The sequence below is a fragment of the Monodon monoceros genome, unplaced genomic scaffold, assembly GCF_005190385.1.
Source record: "Monodon monoceros isolate NGI ecotype Baffin Bay Population unplaced genomic scaffold, NGI_Narwhal_1 Super_Scaffold_16, whole genome shotgun sequence".
Taxonomy (NCBI): Eukaryota; Metazoa; Chordata; class Mammalia; order Artiodactyla; family Monodontidae; genus Monodon; species Monodon monoceros.
The window spans coordinates 93,457,370-93,476,885 of record NW_021703772.1 but is presented as its reverse complement, the minus strand read 5'-3'; the positions used below and the strand labels follow the sequence as shown (position 1 = coordinate 93,476,885).

Genomic DNA, 19,516 nt, shown 5'->3' with positions numbered 1-19,516 from the left:
TAACGCAGTTGAGTTCAGCTAACATACTTTGCGGTGGTTTCCTATCAAAAGAATTTTCTATATTAATTTCATATGTGGCAGCAGTGGATCTGTGATAATGAGCAGCAGACAGCTTCAGATGCCATAAATAATGCTTTTCAGTTCATTGTTTTTCTTCCTTCCTTGAAGCTAGACTTCTCAGGGTTCTGTCTATTATGAACCCTTCAGTTTGCACTGTTTATAAATAAATGAATAAATAAATTCGTTAATTTCCTTTTTGTTATAATGGCCTTTACCCTTGTAGCTGTCATATTGTTTGCTTGACTAAGTTGGTTTTCTTCCATTTCAAATAGTATTTTGTCAACTAAATAGATATATTGGTGGAAGCTAGTATTTTTAAATGATTGTTACTACAACTAAAATTAAATTAATGAAGACAGATGTCTTTGAAAAGGATCCCATATTTTCAGGGGCATTAAATTTTACCTGCAAGTGGGAATCTGATTTAATTTTCCTATGCCTGTCTTTCAGTCTTTTGAAAATATCCTCATCTTTCAGCTTTTTCCTAGTTAGTTATATCATGGCTAAAGTGGGATAGTAACCATAACATATGAGCTGGACTTAAGGTGAACAGAACTCTACTTCATTTAACCAGTACCTTTCAACATTACTCAGAGCTGCTGGATGCCCAAGCATGTGTACATTAGCAGGCATTTTGACTAACATTTCGACTGGTGACTCTCTAAGGTTTTCAATACAGTGTAACCTCAGTTATTTGAATGCTGCAAGTGATGTCAAGGTTCTCTTTATCCAGATAATGAAAAGTTTAGCTAAACGCAGATGCTTATGATGTACTTAAAGAAGAATGGATCAACAGTGTAATTATTACTAGACATTTCAGATCATTGAAGTTACACTGTATTCTTATTTTATTTCTTCTGGAATATGAAGAAGGATGTAAATCAGAAAACCTTAGAGATCTGCTCCACAATGAATAAAAACAAACTTGCCTTTTCCTCATAGGCAGATTACCCGCTCCAGCCTTGAACCAGTGGTGTTGTGGATGTCAACAACCCGGTGTCCACTGGGGTGTCTCATTGGAGCGGGAAGTTGGCGATTGCAGGGCAGTAAATTCAGGCATCTATAAAAGACAGAGGTAAGACAGTCTTAAGGTTAGCTGAAATGCCTGCTAATGCTGCTTGGTGTGGGGATCCAGCTGCTCTTAGAAAAGTTGCCAGGCTCTTGGTTAAATCTTATAGTTCATATTGGTATAACCATCTCTTTTTTCACCCAAGTACAAATTCCTTCAATAAGAAAATGTGATTTTGAACAGCTGCAGAAATAATTGATATAAGTAAATGGGGCAATCATGGACAAATAAATAACAACATACTGCCATTGTCAGAACTAAATAGATAACTTCAAATTCCTAAAGAAAGCAATCTTTTTCTTATCAGTTTGCTCATGAAATCTTTTTACTTTTTATTTTTCTCTTTAGTTCTCTGTATCGCTTTATGTGATGTGCTCTGTTTCACTTATCTAAGTATATTTTAAAATAGAGATTTCTTCAGCTTACTTACATAATTCTCATTTTATTTATTTATTTATTTTTTTTTTTTATTTTTTTCGGTACGCGGGCCTCTCACTGTTGTGGCCTCTCCCGTTGCGGAGCACAGGCTCCGGACGCGCAGGCTCAACGGCCATGGCTCACGGGCCCAGCCGCTCCGCGGCACGTGGGATCTTCCCGGACCGGGGCACGAACCCGTGTCCCCTGCATCAGCAGGCGGACTCTCAACCACTGCACCACCTGGGAAGCCCCATAATTCTCATTTTAAAATCTTTTGCATCAGGCTTCCCTGGTGACGCGGTGTTTAAGAATCCACCTGCCAGTGCAGGGGACATGGGTTCGAGCCCTGGTCCGGGAAGATCCCACATGCCGCAGAGCAACTAAGTCCGTGCGCCACAACTAGTGAGCCTGCGCTCTAGAGCCCGCAAGCCACAACTACTGAAGCCCGTTCGCCTAGAGCCCGTGCTCCGCAACAAGAGAAGCCACCACACCACAGCTAAGAGTAGGCCCCGTTCGCCACAACTGGAGAAAGTCCGCACGCAGCAACAAAGACCCCAAGCAGCCAAAAATAAATAAACAAAATAAATAAATTTATTTTTTTTTAATCTTTTGCATCATTTGACAGGAGGTAGATACAGTATTTTACTAAAAATTCACTAGGTTAAAACAAATATTCAGAAGTGTTACTTGATTACTACATATTGAAATATCTGGTCAAGTTTGCTGAAAATGTCATTACTCAGGTTTATTTGGTTTAGAAATTTATTTAGGGTATTCATAATATATTATGTGACTACATAATATATATTTAAAGTATATGTAAAAAATTGCTTAGGGGTTCAATTAGCCTTTATTTCCTCTAAATATATTTTTTATATATCACATATTTCAGTTTTATAATAGGATGGTATTACGTCTCAAGAGTGTTGAATGGATTAATTTGTTGAAGCTGAGAATACGTTTCAGAAAGTGAAGTTTTATATACTTGTAATTTTCCAAGGGCAACAACCTTATGTCTGTCTTCTGGATCTCTTTCCATAGAGGAAAGACCGGCCAATCAGCCATAAAATATGTTGTTAAGAGTTCATAATCATTTCTTTAGGTTGTAACATTAACCTTCAAAAAAGAACTTCTCTTTTTAACCTATTTCAATTAATATAAAACAAAGATGTACCCTGCTGTAATTATGAATTCTTGGTAACTTGGTTGCATTTTGAAGTAGTCTCTTAAGCTTTATTAAATTCAGCCACAAAATATTTGATTAACACCAAACCAGGTACTATAGGAATGTAACATAAAATACTGTGCTATCCTTTTTTCTTTGTCCCAGAATTGTTTCTTAGATTTAGAGAAGGCAATGCAAAGATGATATACAGGCTTCGAGTCTTACATACCAGGGCTCCAAGTATGGCTCAGTCATGTACTTGCCCTTTGACCTTGGACCCTTGCTTTAGCCATTTGAACCTCAGTTTTCTCAGTAATATAATAATTACAAACTTCTACTGAGTGTTTACTGTTTTAAGTGCTGGTCATCTATTAATTCATTTCATCTTCACAACAGCCTTATGAAGTAGGTACACTGTAATTCCTATTTACAAATGAGGAAACTAGGGGAAATAAAGGATAATAAGTAACTTGTGTAAGTCCTAAAGCAACTAAGTGTTAAAGCTGAGTATTTGAACCTTAGCAGTCAAATTCCAGAGCCCACAATGTATTTCATACAGCCTTTCAGTCATGACATGGGGTAGTTAATATTTTCTCATAAGATTGTTTTGAGGAGTAATTGAGATAACATAAGTATCTATTAATGGCACTAGTGAGTGGTAACTTATATTTATCACCTTCTATAAAACTTTATATTTAACTTTTCTGTAAATATTTTGTATTATCTCTTTTGTTCCCTTGGTTTTTGCTTTTTTTTTTAGACCTGATCAGAAATTTAATGAACATATTAAGGATGATAAAGGTGAAGACTTTCAGAAACGATATATCCTCAAGAGAGATAACTCTAGCTTTGACAAAGATGATAACCAGGTAACCTAGCATGATTAGAGCATTTTTATAGGTGCTGGACTTATACCAGCAGACCATTTTCCCAAGATTAATTGTTCTCTTTTCTTCAGATGAGAATACGTTTGAAAGATGACAGAAGAAGCAAATCTATAGAAGAAAGAGAAGAAGAGTACCAGAGAGCTAGAGACCGAATATTTTCCCAAGATGTATGTTCTAACTTATATTTAGCTCTTCATGTGTAAATATATGCTAATTGCATTATAGGGGTTCACTCCTCCCTCAATCTATTGATCACATATACTTCTAACTACATTTGTTACATATAAAGTCACCCCTTTAGAAATACTGCAGTCTGTCCTGTTCATGTTAATGATTTAGTAGTTTATAAAATACTACTTTGCACCAGTTGTATAAACTTTTCAAAAGCTGAAAGCAGATCGACTAAGGAGTAGTATATTAGACTGAGTGTATAGTTTATGTAATATTTTTTTCTTCCAGACTTCTCACAGAGTTGAGATTTTTAGAACATTGTTCACTGTCTACAAAATCATGTACTCTAAATCCTACTTGTTAGTGGACTTTTCTTGATAAATAACTTGTTTCTTCTTTTAAAATACAGCTAATTGATTTTTCAGTTTAATATTTGTTTTCTACTTTATAAGTGATTATACGGAAGAGATCTTTGTTGTTGCTGTTGTTGTTTTTTGGCTGCTCTGTGCGGCCTGTGGGATCTTAGTTTCCTGACCCGGGATCCAACCCACACCCCCCGCTTTGGGAGCTTAGAGTCTTAACCATTGGACCACCAGGGAAGTCCTGGAAGAGATCTTTTAAGTGGCTGATTATTTTACACATATATTTAAGGGAGAATCAGTTTGATTTTACCAATATCTGTTAAGCACCTGCTCTGTGCAGTACAGGATACTAGTCAAGAATATAAGACTATATGTAGGGCTTCCCTGGTGGCGCAGTGGTTGAGAGTCCGCCTGCCGATGCAGGGGACACGAGTTCGTGTCCCGGTCCGGGAAGATCCCACATGCCGCAGAGCGGCTAGGCCCATGAGCCATGGCCGCTGAGCCTGCGCGTCCGGAGCCTGTACTCGGCAACGGGAGAGGCCACAACAGTGAGAGGCCCGTGTACCACACACACAAAAAAGTAAATGACATTAAAATCTAGACTGTCAGTTAAAACTTTATAATATTCAACAAATCTTATTGATCATGTATAGTAGGTGCTGTGCTGGGCACTGGAGAACATATCCATGGACATGTACATTAATTTATCTCCCAAACAACCCTATATATGGTAGATACTATCACTGTTTTTATTTTATAGATAAGTAAACTGAGGCTCCAGGAAACTAAGGAAAATAGACAAGGATCATCCAGCTAGAAAATGACAGAGTTGGGATTTCAGCGCATGTCTTCTGAACTCAGAGCCTAACCTAGATCTCTTTCCTCTCTCTAGTTTGTAAGATGGATGAGGTCTTTACCCATGATGAGTATTCAGATAATGACAATGTGGTGTGTGATTTGTATAGAAACGTGAAGGTAAAATAAGGAACACAGCAGAGAAGCACCACAAAACAGAATTGAGGAGTGAGAGGGAGAGTCAGCTTCCAAGAGAAGAACTGAAGGAGTGAAGTATTCTGTGTCCAGGGTCAACATCTGCAGAGAGCCAGAGATAAAGGAGAACTTGACAATGAGGAATTGAGAGATTCAGAGTACCTGGATTGTAGCCTAGGTGACAAGAATTGAGGGACGTTTCAATTGGAGAAATAAGCAGGAAGCAGGTGACTTGCTCCTGAAAGCTAGTTAAGGAGTTTGGGGCTTTTAGCTAGAGCAGGGGTCAGCAAACTTTTTCTATAATGGGACAGATAATGAGTATTTTAGTCTTTTTCAAGCTATATAGTCTTTATTGCAACAACTCAAATCTGCCATTTTAATATGAAAGCATCCATAGACAATACACGAATGAATGGGCATGGCTGTCTTCCGATGAATCTGTATTTACAAAAACAGGTAGCTGACTGTAGTTTGCGGACCCCTGTGCTAGAATGAAGGGGGCTATTAAGGAGGGAACAGACGTGATCAGATTGATATTTTAGAGAGATAGCTATGGCTTCTGCTGTTTAAATTGGAAGAAAAGAGCAAAACTGGTAGCTGGAAAACTAGAAGACTGTTGTAATAATACAAGATGCAAAACAGATGGTTGCCTGAGTTAGGTTAATAGCACTGGAGGATTTTGGCTGTAAGCTACATTGAGGCGTAGCTGCTTGTTCACTGCTACAGCTACTGCCAAAGCACAGGTGATCAAAATATTTGTTGAGTGGAGGAGGTGTAATCTAGAGACAGGTGTTTACTTCGAATATGTAATAGTGAAAATGGGTTCACTTTTTAGAGAGATATTTGAATTTCAAGTTACTTTGTACAACAAAAATGAGTGGCTTCAAAAATGTATATCTGTTAAAAATAAGCATAGTTATCTCCAAGCCAAAATAATTTTTCATTGTCACTTATTTTTGCAAATTATCACCATGTTTGATTTGAGGGGTGAGGGTAACTACTTTTTTAAAATTATTACACGGTTTTTGTTGTCATCATTAGTTTCCAGATGGCATTATCTGACAAATGCTCAACTTTTTATATCTGTTCTTTCTTTCTAGTCCCTGTGTTCCCAAGAGAATTATATTATTGACAAAAGGTGAGAGGCTTTTTAATATTTGTTTTGCTAAGTGTCTCACTGATGCTAATAAAAATTAAAATGTTTAAAAAAAATAAAAATAAAAATGTTTTATGAAAATGCCAACAGAATCCAAGACGAGGATGCTAGTAGCACCCAGCAGAGGCGCCAGATATTTAGGTATTGGAAGCATGTTTTCGTGCAGTACACAGTATTGAATATTTAAAGCATTTTTTTATAATTTTCCTTTTTGTCTCTATTAGCTTTTCAAAGTTTTATTTCTAAATTACAGAGTTAATAAAGATTCTTCAGGGAGATCAACAAATAGCCATCAAAGCAGCACTGAGAACGAGTTGAAGTACTCTGAACCACGACCCTGGAGCAGCACAGATTCAGACAGCTCTCTCCGAAACTTCAAGCCCGCTGTAACCAAAGCCAGCAGCTTCAGTGGAATTTCAGTTCTGACAAGAGGTGATAGTTCTGGAAGCAGCAAAAGCATAGGCAGGCTTTCAAAAACAGGTATAAATATCTGTCTAGAACTGTGCAGTCAAAACATTAGTTTCCCTAATGTTGTCTTAGCTCTTTATTCATCATGTGGCTTCTGTAATTATCCTAAAATATAGGATTCCTACCAGCAGTACATTGAGCACCTCCGAAGTACTTAAGAGGTAACACGTTTACTGACATTAGGATTTATTCTCTGTGTGAGAGAGATTTACAGAAGGCATCTTTCCTTACCTAGGATTAGTTAACATTGATTGCATTTTCAGCTAATACTATCATTAGCTGAAATTCAGCTAATACTATCATATTTTTGAGTGCATTTCATGATAAAGTTCATTTGCCATTCCAAAAAAACATATAAAATTGCTGAGGAGTTTTTGAGGAATTTAAAAACTAAAGAAATATAATACAATGTAATTATTATGGATAAGTAGAAATTTCAATAACATTCTCATTCTACTAGCTTCTTTGCTTTTAGATTACATAACTTTTAGGCTCCTAGCATTTTTCTCTTTTCACTTTCACTGGCTTTGATACTAAAGTTCATGTCTCTTTTAGGATCCTCACGGATCTTTATTTGTATCCCAAAATAAGCATGAAAATCAGCGGAAATGGCTCTTTATCCTTTCGGGTAAAGCCTAGATACATGGTTTTACACAGATAACAACTGAAGGGAGAGGTGTAAATTTGAAGGTGACAGAGTAAATTTTTCTCATCTCTGACTGTAATTCAGTACTTTAAATTCTTAAGGTTTGTGAATTGCACTTGTCATCTTTTTAACTTATAATGTGGATATTTAAAATGTCTTAGTGTATATGATAGACTCTTGCTAAAGATAGGTAAATTTTAGGAATACAATATGCATATGTACCAAATATGCATTTATTTGATAAACGGTCAGTCATCATGTCATCATAACAGGAAAAAAAACTACTCATGTGTTGTGAGAAAGTCATTTAGACACACAGCCAAATTAAAACATTTTTTTAAATTTATTTATTTATATTTTTTTGCTGCATCGAGTCTTAGTTATGGCACGTGGGATCTTTCGTTGCGGTGCGCAGGCTCCAGAGTGCACAGGCTCAGTAGTTGCAGCGCACGGGCCCAGTTGCCCAGCAGCATGTGGGATCTTAGTTCCCTGACCAGGGATCAAACCAGTGACCCTGCATTGCAAGACATATTCTCAACCACTAGATCACCAGGGAAGTCCCTAAAACATTTTTAGAACATGTACTATTTATAATCTATATTATCTTCAGAGATGAAAATAAATATTTAATTCTTTTATTAGGAAAAATTTTTTTTTCATATAGTTCTTGGAGATAGTCATTTTTGGCACAACTTAAAATAGAAGTTATCCTTCTGAGGCGATCGCTGTAGTGTACATGTTTGTTTATGTCATTCATTAAATTAATTCTCCATCCCAGAGTCAGTTCTGTTATTCAAAACCTAATTAACTATTTACATCATCAAACTCTTTTCCTTTCTTTCATTGTCTCATTGTCTACCTTAAGCCATTATACTGAAAGTCAGTGACTTCTTCAGTCTCTATATAATAGAAAATTAAGTAGATTGGAGGCGGGAAAGCAGTTAAAAACAAATTAGCTTATTAAGTACAGTGAGAAATAAATTTTAAGCTGATGCTAATGTAAGTACTTGGAATATTTTTATTCTACCTTTGTCCCTTGCTATGATAAAAAATTGAAAGTTGACTTTACGTTACAGGAAGATGCTATGATTACGAGCTGAAAATGAAAGTCTGCAGTGAAACCTGACAGTTGTTTCTCTTGATAGAGAATTATCATTTTTGTTATTTCCTACACTACTCTTAATCTTTCTGTGTTCTTATAGACAAGGGGTTTCTGATATAAGAGGTTTTGGGCATTTGGCTGTGCTAAGTTCTTTGTCCTGGGGGAAAAATTATAATCTGTATATTCCTAGGTGTTAATCTAAAAGGTAAAAATATACATAACTTTGTCCTTTTGGGAATGTGGGTAATGTGTTTTTTGTGGCTGTCTGTGGCTGCTGTTATTGGGTTGGCCAAATAGTGCCTTCGGTTTTTAAGTAAAAATAAAAGACACATTTTTCATTTTCACCAAGAACTTTATTGAACAACATATTCACCGTTCCATTGCCTTCTGCCATTTTTCAGGCAACTTCATAATTCCATCTTCCCAAAACTTTTTATCTTTTTGAGCAAAGAACTGTTCCAGGTGCCTTTTACAGTCTTCAAGAGAATTGAAATTTTTTTCCATTAAGAGAATTTTGTAAAGACTGAAATAAATGGAAATCCAAAGGTGCGATGTCTGGTGAATACGGCAGATGAATCAGAACTTCCCAGCCAAGCTGTAACAGTTTTTGCCTGGTCATCAGAGAAACATGCCATCTTGCGTTACCTTGATGGAAGATTATGTGTGTTCTGTTGACTAATTCTGGACGCTTTTCTTCGAGTGCTGCTTTCATTTGGTCTAACTGGGAGCAGTACTTCTTGGAGTGAATCGTTTGGTTTTCCGGAAGGAGCTCATAATAGAGGACCCCCTTCCAATCCCACCATTTACACAATCACCTTCTTTGGGTGAAGAGCGGCCTTTGGTGTGGTTGGTGGTTCATTTCACTTGCCCCATGATCTCTTCCATTCCACATTATCTTATAGTATCCACTTTTCATCGCCCGTCACAATGTGTTTTAAAAACGGAACGATTTCGGGGCTTCCTTGGTGGCGCAGTGGTTGAGAGTCCGCCTGCCGATGCAGCGGACGCGGGTTCATGCCCCGGTCCGGGAAGATCCCACATGCCGCAGAGCGGCTGGGCCCGTGAGCCCTGGCCGCTGAGCCTGCGCGTCCGGAGCCTGTGCTCCGCAACGGGAGAGGCCACAGCAGTGAGAGGCCCCCATACCGCAAAAAAAAAAAAAAAAAAAAACCGATTTCATTACATTTCAGTAGAGAATTTCATGTAGAAATACAGTCGAGGTTTTTTTCACTTAACTTACGTGGAACCCAAACATCAAAGCGATTCACATAACCAGGCTAGTGCAAATGATTTTCAATGCTTGATTTGGATATTTTGAGTATGTCACCTATCTCCTATGTAGTATAACGTTGATTGTTCTCAATTAACGTCTCAGTTTGATCGCTGTCAACTTCAACTAGTCTACTCATCTCTGGAGTATCGTCCAGCAGGAAATATCCATCACGAAACTTCGCAAACCACTTTTGACGTATTCGATCAGTCGCAGCACCTTCTCTATACACGGCACAAATCTCTTTTTATGTTTCAGTTGCGTTTTTACCTTTCTTGAAATAATAAAGCATAATATGCAGAAAATGTTGCTATTTTCTTCCATCTTCAATATTAAAACGGCTTTACAAAAATTCACCAATTTTTGGTAAGTTTTTTTTTAACTGCAGCTGTCACATACAGTCTAACAAACTTGTTTCAAATGAAGTTAAAGAGAACTAAGTGCTACTAGAGCCATCTTACGGAAAAAAACCGAACGAATCTTTTGGCCACCCCAGTATTATAGACTTGCTTTAGTTGCATGCTTTGGCTATGACTTCTCTTGCAACTTATGTGATCAGTTTTGCTGTGTTAAACATGTTCTTGGTGGGGAGGGGAAGCAAAATTGTACAGTAAGTCAAAAATAGTTCATGCTTTTATGTGGTAACTGCATGTTATGCAATGTGAATTTTATTGTTACATATTTAAAACCTGCGTTTTTATATGAGGTTTAAAAAATTCCCTCTTTTTCATTACTCCTCCCCTAGGTTCTGAGTCTTCTGGTAGTGTAGGGTCATCTACGGGCTCTCTCTCTCACATCCAGCAGCCTCTTCCAGGTACAGCTCTCAGCCAGTCTTCTCATGGCGCACCTGTCGTCTATCCAACTGTCAGCACTCATAGTTCTCTTTCCTTTGATGGTGGCCTAAATGGGCAAGTCGCATCTCCTAGCACTAGCTTCTTTTTGCTTCCCTTGGAAGCGACAGGCATACCACCTGGCAGTATTCTGATCAACCCACAAACAGGTTGGTATCCAGAAAAAGGTTTATTTCAGTTGAGATATCAGGAGTTATCTGAAAACTAAAGAATATGTATTAAATGTATTATCTGTATATGCATTGTCAGCTTTTTATATTTCATGTGTGATTAGCATTTTCCCTAGAACTTTAATAAAAACACTTTATGCTAGAGAATGTTAAAAGACATTTATATCAGAAAGTATTTTTCTCCTTGTGACATCCATGACACCATCTTTTAGGCCAAATAATTAAGAAACAATTCATTTCCTAGAAATGGGACAACCACCTTTGAAAGAACTTTATTTGATAGAACAGTTTTACCGTGGGAAAAATAGTATGCATTTCATGAAGAAGGAGAACGTTAGCAGCTCTTACTTCTTACGTAATGCGGTGGAAAGAACCCATAAGTAATTGCTCTTCTGAATACGGTAACTGTTTTCTACTTAGGAAAAGCTAAAGAACATCTTATTAGCAGTGAAAGAAAATAGATAGTCGTTATGAATTAATATTGACAACACATTCTTTGCAATTAGATAGTACTTTGTGTTTATTGAGTGTTTATCATGTGTCATGTACTGTGTTATGTGCTTTAAATACATTACTTATAGCAACCCTGTTAGGTAGGTGAAATCTACATTTACAGATAAGGAAACTGAACTTCAGAGAGATTAAGAAACTGCAGTCATAATACATTTCATTATGTATATTGGCAAAAATGACTTATATTGAGAAAATAAAATTTTTTTTAAATGGCAAGAAGTTTTGGTTTCTAATCAAAATAACATAGCCCAATCATACGGTAAGATAATGAAAATAACCTTAAGTCATTCAATAACCTTCCTTAAAGATTCAGATTTAGCTAATGTGGTCATATCAGCATGGTAGTAGTTGGGCAAAGTAGATACAGGTGAGAGTGTCAGAGTCTCTGAGTGTTCTGAAACTTGCCTTTTGTTTGTTGTAGAAAAAACCATGGCTGGGAACTTGTTACCTTCAGATTTCATTTGCATCTCTTTTTTAAGATAAAGTATTCAAACTTTTGTTTCTGTTGTAAAAATGGAATTAGCGTAAATAACTGACTCTTCAGAAACTCAGTTTTTGCTTTATAACCGTTATCTTCTGATCCTTCAAGTCTATTATATTACTAAACTTCCTGTTTTCCTGGAGCAGAATATAAGATGATTTAATATTTTACTATTTTCTATTATTTTTAATTCAGAATATTAGTTAACATGGTTTTGGTAACGTGGAAGCTTCATTTGAGTAGAAAAGAGAAACTAAGCAACCTGAAATTAAATTGTATACTTAATTTTAAATTAGCCCAAAAGTGATCTCTTTGTTTTTGAGAACAGCATCACCACACATCCACCTTTTTTCACACAATCCTTAAGTTACTTTTAAACATGCTTTCACTCAAGTCTTCTCTACCATTTTTTTTTCAAAATTATTTATAACAATCAACAAATATCCAGCATGGCTTGCTTTTAGTTATCTATAACCATCACATAAATTATCAGGAAATTAACTAATGAAAATAATTTGACTTTGGCGAACTTTTCCCACTTGACAGCAATGGAACAGTGTATTCTGCTTTCCCAAATATTATTTTATTATATGTCACAAGTTCATTTTAAAAAAAGAGAGGATGTTTTGAAGGCAGTTTAAGACACATAGATATTCTTCCCATCCTAAAAGGGTATGTAGTCAATGATCTCTTTATTTCACATAGTCCTTTCATTTTTCTTTCTTTCTTTTTTTAATAATCTAGTGTGTTTTTTTAAATCATTCAGTGTATAGTAAGGAAAAATACTACTCTTTGAATCTGTTTATGTGTACATTGAAAAAGTCTGGAAGAAGGTATCCAAATTGTTGATGATAAGATTATGGAGAGTTTATTTACTTTCTGATCTGTATTTGTTAGTTTTTTTCTGTATTTGTTAGTTATTTCTAAGAATATTACTTTGTATAATAAGAAAAACTTGTTTAGAATGTATGTGTAGAGACTTACTTAAAAGTATTCCTCCCGTAATTGGTAACCAATAAGAATAAGCCTCAAAATCAGTACTAAAGTTCTGTCTCGTTTTATTTCTTACCTATGAGTAAAGCTCATTGGAAGTGAAAGGAAATTTTTTTAGAAAATTATTTAGAATTTTTAAATTATTTTCTACTTTAACAAGTTAGAAGTTATAAAATAAGGACACTGCCATCAACTCCACAATTTGAAATTTGAAGTTATCAACCATTTAAATTTTCATCAGCTTTTAATATTACTAGTTAAATATATGCAGTGTGACCTGTAAATTAGATATTTCTTACCATCTAACAGGCTAATTAATAAACTTCCAGTATCCCAAAGTCAAGTATTTTTTTTTTTCCCCTTGAAACTGAAATGTTACACAATCCTGTAACTCAATCCCTTGAGCAAGATGTGTTTCAGAATTGAGTTTCTTGGAAAATACTGTGTAGTATAAAACAACTCAAGTGGTTTCTGGCGTGGCACCCCCATAGTAAAACACCGCAGCAAAAATTTTGAATATTTACTCTAAGTGGGAAATATAAAGACTATTAATAGGCTCGTGTAAGGTCAGGCTTTGCTTTCCAAGGTAAGAAAAGTTTTGGTTTCCAGAACCTTGACGCTTTTGGAATTATGAATCAGGACTGCAGACATGTGCTGTAAGTTTTCTGTAGAGCGACCTATATTCGGTCTCCATCGTAAATGATCTTTTGTTCCTCCTTTTTAAAATTTTCAGGTCAGCCCTTCCTAAACCCAGATGGGAGTCCAGTTGTGTGTAGCCCTCCTGTGACTCAACAGCCAGTTAGAGCCCAAGTGCCTGGACCTCCACAGCCGCCTCTGCCAGCACTGCCACCTCAGCAGCAAGCAGCCCATCACATCTTCTCACAGGTGCACACGTCCACGATTACACAATGCTAAGTTCACCTGCCTTTGCATATTTGGGACTAAAGTCACTAATTATAATCGAGGGAGCCCAAGTAAGTGTCTCTTAGAACTTTAGTATTCTCCACCAGTGATGTCCTACTCATCGCTCGTAGGAAGAGAGGTTAACTTCAAGGGCTTTTCTGCTAATGAAAACAGAATATATATTGGAAGGAAGGGAAATTTTTATCTCATGACCCTGTATGGTGAGTATTTTATACCTTGCATTTCACAACAGCAGGCAAGGGACCAGAGGAATAAAAAGCAAAGCTAAGATAGTTCCTTACCCCAGTGAGCAAAGTGAGTTGTTCTAAGATTCAACAGATCAAGCACTTAGAAGAAACTGAGTTGACTCGCCTCGCTACAAGGTACTCTCCACCCCACCTGCTCTATGAAAGATAAAGACAGAAACATTGACTTAGAATTCTCAGCAGTACTCTTAATAATATCTTGAATTTGTATAAATGTTTAGCGTTTACACATGCATTTTCACATTCAAGCTTTTCCCCTGTAGATGTGTTACTCATTCTTGCTGAACTTGACTATACTAGTGTAAATTCTTACTTTCATTCTATCTTTTAAAGGTTGTGTAGCATATCAAAGGCAGTTTGTACAGTTATTTGCACCTCTTTTTCCCTGGAAGACGATCTAAATATTCCACTGGTGAGAACATGCAGAGTAATGTTTTGTGAAAGAAGTATAGTGATAAACTTGAACTGGAGAAATTTCATTAGTTTTATTCACAAGTTATATTTGTACTGCAGGGGTGAAAAATGTATGAGCAGTTTGATAAAGTTATCAAATATTTTTAAACTAATGCAAATAATTATTGCTCTGGCAATTAAGACTTGTAATACTGGGCAAGGCAGTTTCTCTGCAGTAGGACTTCAAGGTGTTTGATGCACTTCCAAGACCATACAAATGAATTCATATATGTAGAGGAAACTGTCTAAAACTACTTCCAAAGACTCCCATACCTACTTCCCAACCCCGTTTGATTACATACACTCAGGTACATATTAAACTACATAAAACTCCCTCCCTGGCCTTCTGTGCCTTGGTTTCATTCAACTTGGTCTTGAAGTGTTTCCCTTTCATTTGCTATCGTGTGGTCGTCTTTGCAGTGCTGTGAATTTCACCAGGAGCTTTATAGGACTGATTTTCATTTGATTTAATTCAATGGAAATAATGTTAGTCAGATACCTTCAAAAAATCCTAAGGGTTTATCTGTGGTTATATGTTTCAGATTATTATCTCTTAGAAATAGCTTTGCCTGATTTAGCTTTAAAAGGCAGTCCTAAGTGAAGATGTAGGCAGCTTAGTTTAGAAATGCTGTCTTAGGGCTTTCCTGGTGGCGCAGTGGTTGAGAGTCCGCCTGCCGATGTAGGGGACATGGGTTCGTGCCCTGGTCCGGGAAGATCCCACACACCGCGGAGAGGCTGGGCCCGTGAGCCATGGCTGCTGAGCCTGCGCGTCCAGAGCCTGTGCTCCGCAACGGGAGAGGCCACAACAGTGAGAGGTCTGCATACTGCAAAAAAAAAAAGAAATGCTGTCTTAATAGACTATAACTTGAAATTTTGGGGTATGCCTCAAACTCCATGGCTGTTTTTCCTGGCATTGCTTCAGGTGTTTCTGGTAATTCTTCGTCAAATACAAGAATAGAGAATTGATGAACAAATGATACTCAGTAGCGATCTCTTGCACACTGAGATAATTCATCCATGAAATTTCAAATAACCGAACACAGTAATGCTGTGATTTCCAAAGCCTTCAAATGGGCTGCGTTCTTGAAACCAGTCACTTTAAGTGGATGTTATTTTACAGCCAGTTGCAATTTAAGTAGGAAAAAGGAAGTGCTAACGCTTTTTCTTTTCTACGTAGTGTCAGAATTTCACTTTGATCAGCCAGTCTTCTAGCCCACATTTTTCTCATTACCACTTGACACTCTAGCAGACATTAAGTCCTACCCTTAGTACTCACAGTATTCTTCTTTCTTTTACGCCCCAGCAGACTAAGGCCTTTGTTTCATCTGACACTGACCTAGTAGGTCACGTTTTCTGGAAGAAAGTTGTGTCTTAATGGTTGTCTGACTTAATAACACATTATATAGCTTGTACTTGGTAGTTTTAAAGCCACAACACCTCATTTAGTGTGATATGTGCTGTCATCCATTAGGAAGCTTGCTAATTTCTAGTCAAGAGGTTAGTGAGGAACCAGTGGCTACTCTGTAGATTTTCAGCTTATACTTTTTTTAGTATGTTAGCTCTAGAATTTTTTGTGGAATTCTAAACTAATCTAAGCCTTTCATTTTTTCCAGAAACTGTTGTGTTGATTTTGTGGTGGAAGGGCAAACTCATCATTATACGTCTTAGTCCTAAGAATTTCTCCTTATCTAGATTATTCCCTGTTAATTTAGTTAATTTTAGTTCCCAAAATTAACTAAATCTTATTTAGTTAATTTTGCGTTTCTAAAGTATACTGTTTGGAGATATTGTCCAGGGAGATTCATGTATGTATATTGTAACCAAAACTAAGAGTTTTCATTAGATAAAATGACTTGGGTTCCTCCAGTGGTTGTTTAAATGGTTGTATAGAGGTCACTTAATTTCCCTTAACCTGATTGCCACCTGAATGGTAGATTATGGTAGTCATTAAACCAATATATATATTGTCCTTTGTAATAAACTATATAAATGTAAGACTGGGAAACTAAATGCCATTATTAGCCTATAGATGGCCAGCTGTATTCCCTAAAATTTAGAAAGGATTGAAACCTCGTTCATGTTTCAGAACACCTGTGTTTTGAGTGCCCTTGGGAAACATAAAACTTAAAATTTTTTTTCTCTGAAATGCAGGAGTATTTCGTTAGTAAAAAGAATTTCAAATAATTACAGTGGATCGTCAAACCACATGGGTTTGAACTGCGAGGGTCCACTTATACATAGATTTTTTTCACTAAATACATAACTACAGTATTCATGATCTGTGATTGGTTGAATCCGTGGAGTAGAATCTGCAGGCACAGGACCAACCATAAGTTATACACAGATTTTTGACCGTGCAGAGGGTCAGGGCCCCTAATCCCTGAGTTGTTCAAAGACCAAGTGTAGTTTCTCAGCTCCTAATATTCTCTCAATAAAAATGTTTAGTTAGAAGAAAACTGTGTTTATCTTCCTTATGTAAAAAGATCTGTTTGTGTGTGTGTGCACGCGCTTATATGTATGTGTGTGTTTTCTTTAGGCTATTAATGGTACTCACAGTACATTTTTGTTTAAAAATTGCTAAAATTTAGGCAGTTTGGTCCCAAAAGAGTTATCTAATCATGGCTTATCAAATAGAGAGGATACTTGGCCATAGGTATTATGTAAGATATACTGTCTGATAATAAGAGTGAGTGAAGTTTTTCTTTTATTACTTAGTGTTACATAGCTAAGTAGAACAGCCCCGTCATCAAACCAGGAAGTAAGGATAAATGGTTTTGCTTTTACTGACTTAACCCAGGGGTCTTGTTAGATAATAGGATTTGAAATGTCTAAATTACCTGTTGCAGTGAATCTAATAAATACTTTTATGAAAAAAATTATCTTTCTAATTATGTTTTAAATTTAAATGTATGTTCTCAAAATTTTTCTATGTAGAGTTTCTTCGCTTAGTATTGTTTTTGTTGTTTCCTATAATGTTGTATTTTAGGTGACTTTGTAGTTTTAAGTTATTGCCAAAAAAAGTGTAACTTTCCATTTTATGCAATTCTTCTAACATTTTATTCCGACATTAACATTGTTTGCCAACCTGTTATTCCTTAGCCTATTCGTCCTCTGCAGCCCTCTTCACAGCCTGTTCAGTACTCTACAGCCCCTTACCCATCCCCGTTCCTGCCAGTCTCACCCACCCAGCAATACTCCGTGGTACTATATCTCTATTCACCTCCTGCGTTGTTTCTGTGGGTAGATGTGTGATGAATCCTTGTGAATGTGATTGATGTGATATGTTCTTTTGTGATTTTCTAAAGTCAGGGTTACATACATTTTGAAAAAGCATTTCTAACCTGTATTAGAAATAATTTATTCTCTTCCATAAAATATTTGTTATATTGGCTTATCACAGTGATTGTATAAAGCCTAATCTTTTCCTCCCTTTTCAAGTGCTAAGATGTTTTAGCTAATTTTCTCATTGAGGCCAGTGCAGGTCTGTGTGGTCCTGGGGTGGCAGCTTTCATCTGGGTTTAGGCTTTCTGTTCTTTCCCCAGTGCCCCAGGTCCAGTAGACTTAGTATCAGTCATTAGGGTGAATTGGAGCTTCCAATTACATAAGACATCCTCCTTAGTATATTTCCAAAGAAGATCTCTAGATATTTAATCTGTGACTAAAAGTGATGGTACTTCATTGAATCCAAAGTATGCCTCAAGTTATATGTCTCAGTAAGAACTCAGATACACCGTTGCCATGTGTTCTCTGTGTGACCTTCTCTAGTTACTGAGCATATGAGGCCACCGTATAAAGTACCTCCTGCATAGTGCCTAACATGAAATAGATATTCAATAAGTGTTAATGTCCTTCCCTTTAAATGAATCTGCCTAACCACCAGTATACTTTTCCCAGTGATGCTCTTATTTTTCAGACTATCTGGCCATCACATTTTGAAATCACATCCAGGTTAAATTATAAGCTATATCTTAAAATCACTTGCCACTTTTTAGAAATGTTTTGTTTTGTTGGGGGTGTTTTTGTTTTGAGCTTGAGGCAACCTTATTTACCAGCCTTGGCTCTGAATGATTTTCGAAAATCACTTTCAGTCTGAAAAAATGAAATTTTGCCAGCATTGAGAAGGTTGACAACATTTTTAGAAATACCATAAAAGCCTCAAAAATGTTTTGGAAAAATGGCAGATCATTGGATTAAGAAAATGACTTTTTTTACCAAGATGACTCTGATGGTGGTATATAGTTATGGTATCTCTTTTTAAAATATTTGGCCATATTACGTTGTAATTACAGCTAGTAGGTATTTGTAAGTATATTTTCCTCTTCTGAAACTATTCATTGAATTCTATGAATGGTGCTAGACTCTGTCAGAACAACCATTTGGGAAGAGTAAAGCCATATACTTTCAGTCACTAAGTCAGGTTCCCTTTTTTTTCAGTCCCTTTATCATCTCCATAGCCTTAATTTACTTTGCAGAAACCAGCAGATTATAGAAATTGCAGACATCTCAACAGCTTTGATCTAACAACTCAATTACCACAATATTTTAAGTAACTTTTTTTCAAATTTTCCCTCTTAACAAAATATGGTACATATTGTCACCAATCTGTGGCTCCTTGGGAGCAAGGGAATGCCTTTTTAACCCCATTATTGTTATATCAGTGATATTATGTAGACTAGTCAGAATTGATCCTTATGCTGTTGAGTCAGAGAAACATTTGTCAGATGGCATATAAGTCGTAACCCTTTCTTGGCTGGGCACCATTGCCGGCTCTCTTAAGTAGCAAAAGCAGTAGGAAACTGTCATTTGGATTATATTTGTCTAACACCTGACTTACGGATAAACACTATGGAAGAGTTTATGACCAAATTATTGTTGAGAGATTAGAGTGTACATCAGGGAGGGTAGATTTTATATTTTTTATTTCATTTCTGCTAGTATATTTGATTGTTAGGTGTGGGAGGAGATACAGAAATGCATAGAACCTGAATCTTGCCTTCTGGGAAGAAGGGCACCGATTTAAAGTAAAGAGTAATTAGTACCGTGCACTGCTAGACTCCTGGTCTTCGAAGTCCTTTCAGAAAATGTTAATTGTATAATATAAAAGTGTGCCTTTAGTCTTTATTTAG

General features: G+C 36.5%; 1 protein-coding gene across 4 annotated transcripts in view; it reads left to right on the top strand.

Annotated features, from left to right (window-relative positions):
* The window catches only part of R3HDM1 (R3H domain containing 1), a 179,911-nt gene that overhangs the window by 98,600 nt on the left and 61,795 nt on the right, over positions 1–19,516 (top strand). For 2 of the 4 annotated variants that reach the window (XM_029224875.1, XM_029224876.1), the window contains exons 8-13: positions 3,472–3,580; positions 3,670–3,765; positions 6,222–6,259; positions 6,368–6,418; positions 6,531–6,757; positions 13,502–13,653. In XM_029224875.1, the coding sequence (XP_029080708.1) occupies positions 3,472–3,580; positions 3,670–3,765; positions 6,222–6,259; positions 6,368–6,418; positions 6,531–6,757; positions 13,502–13,653 (673 nt within the window). Of the gene's footprint in view, positions 1–3,471; positions 3,581–3,669; positions 3,766–6,221; positions 6,260–6,367; positions 6,419–6,530; positions 6,758–10,505; positions 10,761–13,501; positions 13,654–19,516 lie in introns of all 4 variants that reach the window. The other 2 variants (XM_029224878.1, XM_029224877.1) reach the window with 2 other exon arrangements.